This window comes from Phoenix dactylifera, chromosome 5, assembly GCF_051530095.1.
Source record: "Phoenix dactylifera cultivar Ajwa chromosome 5, Ajwa_hap1_PhDact_Kaust_v1.1, whole genome shotgun sequence".
NCBI classification, from domain to species: Eukaryota; Viridiplantae; Streptophyta; class Magnoliopsida; order Arecales; family Arecaceae; genus Phoenix; species Phoenix dactylifera.
The window spans coordinates 19,671,064-19,681,578 of record NC_143194.1 but is presented as its reverse complement, the minus strand read 5'-3'; the positions used below and the strand labels follow the sequence as shown (position 1 = coordinate 19,681,578).

The window sequence follows — 10,515 nt, the reverse complement described above, 5'->3', positions numbered from 1 at the left end:
TGATTCATAGTCCATTTTTCTGTATGTGTGTTGTATGAGATCTTAAATGGTGCATATTCCATAAGCAGAGAATTAAGAACAAAGTGTACAAGAAAAGTCTCTAACATGCCTACTTCCAATGATTTTAATTGGGCAGCGATGTCACGTAATTCCATAATGTACTCGCGTATGCCACCATTATCATTATACTTTAAGGAAACAAATCTTGATATTAAGGTGCTGGCTAGGGCTTTCTTTGAACTCACAAATTGCTCTTCTACTGCTGTTAAGAATTCTTTTGCAGTTTTGCAATCAGGAATTGAGCCCCTTATCTTTCTGGAGATATGATTTTGTATGAGTAAAAGACTTAAGCGGTTTGACCGCTCCCACCTCTCATACAACTTTTTCTCCTCTGGCGTAGTTTCCTCTGTGGGGACAGGTGGCATGTCCTCATGAAGTGCCAGATCAATATCCATGCACCCTAAAGTAAATGTCAGTCTTTCTTTCCATTCTGAGAAATTTGAACCATTAAGTATTGGGATGCATGATGTAGATTGTGAAAAAACTGTCGGAAACAAAGCTGCAAAACATATGCTTACTATCAATATGCATGCTATAATTACGCTAAAACCTTATCTAAATTACTAACCCATATTAGCAATTTAGTGAGTAAATCAAAATTAACTTTACATGATTTACCCCTTTACGATAAAACTAATGCATTAAGTATGATATTTAATGAACTTTATATATCTAGTTGGAAAAATCCAAAGAATAACAGCCAGATCAGCTCCAGATCGGTGGTGGAGCACTAGGCTCACTTAAGTACCAGCCTTTCTTAGGCACGTATGCCTTTTTGACAAGCTTTTCTTAAACACCGTTGTTCAATGGATAAAAATTTTACTAGATATTGTTCAATATTAATGAAGAATTCAAGGCCTTTGGGCAACAAGATTTCATCATAAATATCATATTAATAACATTATTTCATCCCATCATTAACTTTGTATAATGACTTCCCTTTGGGGCTGGTTCATTATATATGATGCAAGTATTCAATTTCATGAGATGGTGATAAAAGACTCTTTATTGTTTAAATTAAATTAAAGCATTCTAAAATTTATGGGATGCTTTGGCTCGTCACCACAAATATGCAAAAATTTAATCATTTTTATGTCTTTTCCTACATAAGATGCTTTGGCTCGTCTCATGCATACATCACCCTTTTATCATGAAAATATGAATAATATAAACAATCATTTATCATCATAAAAAAGCATATAAATTGATCATTTATGTAATAAATTCATTACAGGGACCAATATGTAATATTAGCGTACCATTTTGTAATGAAGCCTAAGTACAGGATCAAATAAATATACTTTAGGACCTTTCTGTAATTTAACTTCCGGCTGGGGACCATAGATGAATTTCGGAATCCCCTTGTTCAGAATAACATATTGTCAGGGGTTTCTTTGCAAAACTCACAGTTTAGTCAAAAGAATTCGGGTTTCGGGTTGCGGGTCGAAACCCAATAACCCGGAACCTGTTAATCCCTTCACCTTTTTTTTTTAATTAACCGGATTCGGATTGCGGGTTTAGAAAATCCGAAACCCGAAACCCAACACTATTCATCTTCTTCCCCAAACGAAAAGAGGAGAAGGGGGCCAAAACTAGTGGCCCCTTCTCTCCTAAACGACGGCGGCGCAACCGCCGCCGCCGGCCGTAGGCACGGCCGCAGGCCGCGGGGCGGCCACAAGGCGGGGCCGGAGGCCGGGGTCGGCCGCGGGGTTCGGCCGCGGAGGCCGCGGTCGTGGGCCGCAGGCCTTGCTGCGGGCGCCGTGGGTGGCGCGGTTGGCGCCGCTGGCAGCGGCCGGGGCCGCTTAGCGGCGAGCCGCAGGCCATGGCGGCCGATTTTTTTTTTTCTTTCCTCCGCCCGCGGTGGCCATGGCGGCCACGGGGAGCCGCAGCCGCTGCGGGCTCGCCGGGACGACGGGCCGCAGTGGCTGTCGGGGAGTCGGGCCGCTGGACGGTGGCCCTGTTGGCCACCAGTTGGACGGGGTGGGCTCTCCCTTCCTTCCTTTTTTAAACAGGAGTGGAAGAAAAGGAAAAAATGGTGAAGTTTTTTAGTCCCACATCGGCCAGCCAAAAATCTTTCATATGTGTAAATAACATCGGGGTCTCAGATATTTCCAACCAATGGATCAAATAGGTATAATTTATTTTGAAATCCAAGCCATCCGCTCTGATACCATTGATGGAATGATTAACCTTAATATATCATAAATCATACCTTGAGTCGCTATATCCATCTTGGATTGAACTCTGAGATGCGTGCGCAGCTCCGATCAACTGAGATTGCTCTGATCTGGACAGAGATTAGCGTTATCTGGATAGAAATTAGCGAAAGATCTTCTGGAGAGAGAGCTCATAATATGCGTGTATTAGAGAAGGGGTCTGACAGGCTATTTACAACCCTCTCCAGGGACCAAACGCCGTGATTAGTTACACCCGTGAAGAGTCACCCCCCATCAAGGCAACCTTTCACTGCCGTGCAATTACCTTAATGCCCTTAAGTTTATCAGAATTTACGAAATCCAAGGGACACTTGTCAAATGTGGGTTCATATTAAACGGGATTAGGGTTTAATTAAAACGGGATCCAACAAAAATGAGTCGATCAAAGCAAAGATTTTCTTTTCAAGAAAGATATTTGACCATATGTATCTCATAATCTAAGAACAATATGCAAAGTGAGTGAATATAATGCGGAGACTGGATACCCTCGTCTGGTTTGCCTGGTGAAGTTGCTATTTGGTCTGCAGTTACTTAGGTGGTGCTGGTGTGACGTACTCACACGGAGATAGGACTGCCATGCTGGTGGGGCTCTGCCACAGGTGGAAAGGGTATGAGTAAAAAATGTTCTATCCGCATCGAATACTCTCCAGCGAGGAGGGGGTCAGTGGGGGTTGCTATGCGGATGAGGTTCTCCTCACCCTCCTTTTTCCTTTTTCTTAGAAAAAAAAAGTGAGTGAATATAAAATTGATATAGAAGTTCAGATCCACCTTTTGCAGGATTTTAGATTTTTATGGTATTTTTTTTAGTCCTATCTATTACAGGAAAGCTATAACTTTTTTCAATTAAAAGAGAAATCTAACCTAAATAAGCAAGAGCAAACTTTGCTGGTATAAATAGAAAATTTGCAACACAGTTTTATAATTCATTGATAAAAGAAAATGGAACATAGACCTTAATGTGACTAAATTTTTATTTTCTATATTTTGTAAGAGATTTGAGTTAAATGGATAATTTTTATACAAAGATCATTATAATTTCCACTTCCAGGGTTGTCCATGTTTTAGACAAATTTTTGCTTGGTGCACGTGTATTTTTTGTACATGTGTTGGCAGACATAATTCTAAGGGAAAACTGGAACTCAGTCCTTGGATTTCAACCCAAAAATAGGCCACATTCCCATAGACCAGAAATAATAGGATCAATCCTCTGTTTCAGCAAAAAACATGGTTGGTCCATAGGCAGCTTTCTTGATGAAAATGACTCTCGATATGTCTCTTTTTTTTTTTAACGTAAATGTTTATAAGTAGTCCTTCTCGATCAATTACTACTAAATCCTTATGTACCCTATAACTATGTAACTATTTTTGTTTCAATCTAATCATTTGATCTATTCTACTCCTGCATGCCGAGCATGCATATAGTCAAATTGTTTGTTTTAAGAAGCATATGTTTGCTTTTCTAATTTTATTATTTAACAAAAATTTATGAACTAACTATGGAAGAAACAATTTATTAATTACTCGATGTAAGTGTTTATTTTCATTCGATCCAAGTTAGATAGAGAGATATACCAGTAGAACTATTTATGTAATTCATCGTCCATTCATCTAGCATAACAATTTACCACAGTGGCTTACAATTTCTTTTACAACTTAATGCAGTATTTACTGCCACTTAACTGATGCAAATAAACGATATGTCTGTTAGCGAGTCTTTAGTTTTGGGTATAATCTCACACTTGTAATTGAACGATATTTTAGCTAGTTGAGTTGCCTAAAGACATTTTTTCCTTGAAGCAGAAGACATGATCCTATTATCTCAGGACTATATAAATCTTTCTTTTTTGACTAAATCTAGGATACAGGATTTTTTTTTTTTTTTTTTTTTGAGAAAAAAAGACTAGACTTAAATAGCCTAATTATATTCATCCAGATAAGGGAAGCCTCAAATTGAGATTGAAGTATTTCCATGTGAAATGATTAAAAGCCTAATGCAGGTGCAATGAATTCTAACGTGATTTTTGGTCAAGCATGTTCTGACTAAGACATTCGACATCAACACCTTACCTTGCATTCCTATTACAATAACGAATACTCATTGCACTGGAACATGCAGCTAGCCAATCCTATTAATGACACATTCTTGTCATATAATTTAAGCTGAGTGTGAATCAAATACCACCTATCTATGCTTGCTCATAGAGATAGTAGGTAACACAAATATTCAGCTCAGCTCACCAAATGATAAATGTCTCATGTCTTTGTCAATTACAGCGAGTGACAACAACTTAAGGAAAGATTTAGTTTAGGTGAGGATTTAAGGAACAAACTATAAGATCAAATAAATAAGGTGGTGGACCAGACAAATGTAACCCACATACTTCTTGTGGCTGAAAAGGGCTTGTTATCTAGGACCCTAAATGAAGCATGTTTATACGTGTGCATGCGTCCCCCACAGATTACGATATTTCTTACTTCCTCTTTCCTACCTATAATTTATGCCACAAAAAAATAATTCGCAATAGATCGATGTAATCCATGAAATTAGTACAATGCATGGAAGGGTCGTGATTCAAAGCATTTAAAGCACCAACTGCTGTGGCTCTGTGGCCTCGCAGAGGCGACGGTACCTTATCCTAGCCAGGGCATTCTTAAAAATTCTTTGAACCTTGGCAACTACTAGTTGAGTTTATCTTTCCTGAGTATTTCCTTCTCCTTTTTAGGAGATGACCAATTAATTAGTATTTATCTTGCTTCTCCATCAGTTACCAGTCACTAGGTGGTCCTTCTATTGCATTTTATTTTTCGAATTTTCTCAACATCATCACTCGAAGAATTTTATTTGACATGACTCGAGTGCAAAGATTGATTAATTTGCAAAGAGATATTTGTTGTTTGAGGTATTTCATTGATTAGACTGGTATGGTAAATATCTAAAGCTAGCCTCCTTAATTTTATTTAGGAGATAGCTGGACTTGTTTGCCTTTTCTTACAAACTCTTTTTCTTCCTCCCATTCATGGCTTCAAGTAATATAAGCGTACAAATATTTTTCATTAAATTCTAATTTTATTATTTAAAAAAATTATGTCAAGTTATTTATTAATTTATTGTTGCTGATGCGTATATGATGGAAACATGGACCATCCAATCTTGAAATTAGATCTCTTCCAAATGAAAAGGATTGTGAATATGCTGGACCCAGATCCTTTGGTTAAATTTCTATTCAAGCTATGTTATATGCAGAGATTTATTCTGATAAGACAATGAGTGGCCTGACAACCGTTTCAAATCGTTGGATGTGATATATTATTTTTAGGTTGCTTATTGTTAAAAAATTATATGATTTAAAGTTTCCTAATATATGCATTGAATGATCAAAAAATATGTATTATTTTATTTTATTTAAATTATAAATTTTTAACTACTTGATATACATATAAAAATAATAGATTACCTTCAATAACCTAAATCATTGATGTTGGACTCCTCGTCGTTCAATTAAGGCCGATCACACCAATGCTAACATACAAGTGCAAGTACATTAGCAATATTTTATTTTCTCTTTGATGTGAAGGCTTTCAAAACAACATAAATTTTTCATACTTTTTCATCAATTTTTTTTTCTCAAATTTAATTTATCGGTTTATTCCATCGTTTTTTCGCCTCTCCATCCGTAAATAAATTCAAAATTCTTGATTTTTAATGTATTTCTTTACATATTAGCTCCTAAAATCTTCTATCTTTTATATCAACCTCCTTTTCACATTAAAAAAAATCTTTGTAAAGTTTTTCATTTTTACAAATTGATTATTTGTTAGTTTTTTCAGATTAAAATCTGGTTAAGATTTACTAGGATTGTAGAAGGACCAAAATATCTTTGGCTTAACAACAAATATGGCTCTTGCTCACTTCACCCTCTTCTCTTTCCAGACTTAGCCAGGACCAACGATGAAGGGGCATGGATTAAGGGGCAGTTAAATACATGGGTCAGGGGTAAAAATGTTCATAAAATATAAAATTAGTATCTTAAAAAAAATATAAATAAAATATTTTCTCATCATCTAGTTAACTTAATTTGAGGGACGTATAAAGTAATAAATCCTAAAATTTGATAAATTAAAATATTAATATAAAAAGACATGATTAGTAGATAAATGATAAAGACATTAAGAACTAATCTATAAACACTTTTCTAATTAAGATAAAGAAATATATCTGAATTTTACAAGCATATTGCATTTTTTTTAATCTAATTTTGATTTAAAACCTACTAGTCTGACTCCAACCTTGCTGTAGACAAGATATGAACTCGACTCAATGTGTAGGTGTTTAAAAGTCATGTTAGGTAGGCCTATATAGTTTTAGCTGTTTATTGATGTGGCCCACTAGATGTAGCTCAAGGGGTCTCTATCTTGCATGGCAATTGATGACTTAGAACCATTGATTGTTGCTCGAGAGAAAGACAACCAGGTAGCTCACGATCAAGTCCTCTGCATGCTCATTCCCATAGGGTGCATGATTTTTTTTTTTTTTTTTTGATGATAAAAAGAAAAGAATTCTCTTTTCACATGACACTAAAGGATCAACATAATTATTAGAAATTGGTGAAGTATATATGAGGATGGTTGAATATATTCCACATTGTCAAACCAGTATTAATAGGTCTGGAGAAATTTTGTGTGCATGAAGGGTGCATTTCTTTTTTCCCAATTCTTTGTTTTAGCAAGTAACAATCTTCAGATTCCATGAGAGCTTTAATGTTTCTGTAGGTTTCGTCTGTCTTCCTTGGAAAATAAAAATATATTTCCTAAAATTTTCCCTATGGTTTTGTGAATGTTTTCAAGGATATCAATTTGATCATATATTTAGTATTATAGATTTTTCCTTCTTATTTTAGATGGTATGTTAATTGTAAGGCTATCAAACTACTTTAAGGATACGAACAGCGCATGTTAGGATCAAAATTTGGATAAAGATTCCATTAGTCAGCATGCCAACCGAACTAAAGTTAGCCTTTGCTTGATCTAGATCAATAACTTTAAGCTTGAAATCTAAACAAAATATAAATAATATATTACATAGTATTTTGATTATTTTTTCATTAATTTAAAATTAATTTATAAATAATTAATATTAATTTACATGGGGAAGAATTATTTTAATTGTAAGTTCGAGATACAATCATCAACCTTAGCTGAAGTATAAATGGAAGGATACTAATCTTTCGCCAGATTTCTAAAACATGATGATCTTAAATAACTTTGAGTTGTGTTCAACATTGAATGGGCCCACTCGAACTTGGCTAGATTATATAATGAACCAGGCTACAAATAGGGATTGTCCAGCTCAAGTTCATCTCATTTAGACCCTTATAAGGGTAGAGATCTTGTTAGTAGATAACTTCTAAAACTACTAACCAAAACACAAATTTAACAAGACTTTACTTACCACCTATGAAGCAACAGAAGATAAACTAGTTTTCATACTTCCCTCCATCATTATACAACCAGCCTCATCACTCACAATGCAATTGTTAGCAGTGGGACCTAGATCACTAAGTCCCATTCACCTAAAGCCTACTTATAGACCTGGCTCTCCTTAATTCAAGCATTGTCCACACAAATCCTGCTCCCAAATCAGAACCTCTCCTAAGCTTATCTTTTGACTGTAGCCTAGATGGCTTCAGATTTCCCTTTTTTCCCCTTTCGTTGCTGGGCTATTTAGAGGTGCTCATGTTTCCATGATCAAACCTAATGTAGAGTCCTTCTTCTCGCATTGGATCCTTCATCTCGCGTTGCCTTTTTTAAGACACCACCTCCTCTCCCCATATTTCTGCACATCTCTAGGAAGACACCTTTTATCTTTTATCTAAACCAAAATACCTCTCCTTTTGTTTCTGAAGGCCTCAAATTCTATACAGCGCCTCAAAATGCTCTTCTGAGCCAGCTTTTTTGTATGAGTAATGCAAATAAGCTCCTTTTGTATCAAACTCCTTCCCCCGAGTGCTCTCTGCAAAGGTTGCTTCGCCCTTCCTTACAGAATCGAGAGACTCCTCTTCAAAGTCCTCAAAGTCCCTTTTCTTTGGTTCTAACCTACAGGGGATCTTGTCTTCAGCTTCCATGGTCACTGTCAGCATGGCCTCACCCTGCTTCAATCCCAATCTCACAAATAAACCATTCACCATTGCAAGCAGCTCGAGCAATCCCCGAGATGACTCCTTCTCTTCATACTACACTCTCATCAGTAAGAACTTCCCACCAGAGCTCAGTAACTCCGCTCCGAGTGGCCTGTCCTTCCAAATAAGCCTCGGTGCAGGGAGGCCAAGTGACGGCGAGATAGAAATCTTCGATGCGAAGAAGTACTTCAATGGACGAATGGATGGTGATACAGAGCTACAACCTGAGAACATACCAAATACACCAACTAATAAAGAAGAGAAGTCCAGTGTCAAAACCAAGTCAAGGACGAGGAGTATTTGTTCGGAGGTGAGCGGAAACAGCCAGAGCACTCTGCTCCGAGACCTCCGAAAGTACCCTCTCCCCAGTGGGCAAAGGCCAGCCAATACCAAGAGATTATTCCTCGGTGTTTTCCGGTGCTCTTGCTCTCGGAAGAATGCCGTCGAGGTCGACCGGGATGCTGGGTCCAATACTAGCCCGACCAACTGCAAGAAGACTGCGCGTGGTAGGGAGGGTGGTGACCGCCGTCCGGCGAGCTGGGGAGGGGAGGAGCCCTTGGGAGGGGACCCGAGAATGGAAAGGTTTGGTTTTGGGCTCAGAGAAGAGGCAATTGCTTTCCCACTAAATTTAAATTTTGGGATGCCAAAAGTGACCGTTGGAAGGGATCTGAAAGAAGAGGGAAGGGTCGGGGGAGTTCCCAAGGGGTTCGTGTCTCCTTTTTTTCAGAAAGGTGATATAGGCTCCAGTCTTAGAAGGAGCTTGACCATGACTCCAGTACTCAACCCCGCCGGCGGCGGCGGTGGCGGGAGTGACGACGACCTCGGCAGCGAGTCGAGCTCCGAGTTGTTCGAGATCGAGAGCATATCATTGAATTCGCATCCACTCTTCCCGACAAGGGGTTACGAGCCGAGCGAGGCGAGCATCGAGTGGAGCGTCGTCACGGCCAGCGCCGCAAACTGCTCGGTGGCGTCGGAGTGCAACGACGACGGCCTGAGGGGCGGGAAGGCTCCGAGGCGGCAACGGCCGGGGCTGCTGTTGGGGTGCGTTAGCGAGAAGGCGGTGAATGTGAACGCCGACGCCTATAACTACAACGTGCGGGGGAGAGCGAGCCCTCCGGTGGCGAGGCATCACGGGGAGAGCTGCGGGGTGATGGACTTGGGGCCGGCTCGGGCTGGGCGGGCGCCCGGCCCGGGCGCCGTCTCGAGCGTGCGCGCGTCGCGGGCCCTCTACATGCACTAGAGTTCCGACTGGGTGGCGGAGTTCGGTGTAGCATGCTTTTTTTATTAGATATTGGAGGTGGGAAATGGGGTGACGAATAATTGTGAAGTTTTTATGTACTCAAAAATTATGAAGCTTTTCTTTGGTTATTGTGAATGGTGTAATGTTTTATATCAGTGAAGGTCTTCTAGAGCAGGACTCATTTCGATCTAATGGGTGAAAGCTTGGTACTTGACTGTGTGTTGGTATCGCTCCGAACAGAGTATTATTTTTTTGAGTGCAGCAAATAGAGTATTGGTTGCACGGGAGAACTAAAAATGTATCAGTTGGATGTATCTGTACCAAAAAAAAAAAAAAAAACAAATTGGGATTTGGATCCAGTCTTCGTCAGGATTTTGTGGGGTTTGGAATACTGCCTTTTCTTCTGTAATGCAATCCATTTTTTTTTTTAAAGAAAAGAATTGGAGCAGTGATTGGAGCTCGGAAACCCTACAAAGTAATTAATTGCAGAATCAACAGCAAATATCGGCCTTAATAGAGTCTGTTTAGTTTGCAAACATGATTTAACGCAGGAAAACAATAGATTCAAATGGGCAAACCTTATGCGAACTATATCGAACAAGGGTTGCACCACTAATGTCGGCTGTTCCTTAATTTTTTATCTTTATTTTTTTTAAGAGTTTAAAGTCCGTAACTTTCATTTAGACGAGTTTCAAAATTCTTCTCTTGAATTTTCATCGTGAATTTTTATTTCGCCGCTTGCTAGAGTCTCAATAAATGTTGAATGACCATATGCACATTGTGTTACCCTATAATTTTTTCACGATGGATGCAAATCCTACAT

The 10,515-nt window shown here is 38.7% G+C and overlaps 1 protein-coding gene across 1 annotated transcript; it reads left to right on the top strand.

The window, feature by feature from the left end:
* Positions 1 to 7,596: 7,596 nt before the first annotated feature.
* On the top strand, positions 7,597 to 10,135 carry LOC103701588 (protein PHYTOCHROME KINASE SUBSTRATE 1). The gene has a single exon (XM_008783710.5). The coding sequence runs from the start codon at positions 8,397 to 8,399 to the stop codon at positions 9,690 to 9,692; it is 1,296 nt and encodes a 431-aa protein (XP_008781932.3). The 5' UTR covers positions 7,597 to 8,396; the 3' UTR covers positions 9,693 to 10,135.
* The last annotated feature ends 380 nt before the right edge of the window (positions 10,136 to 10,515 follow it).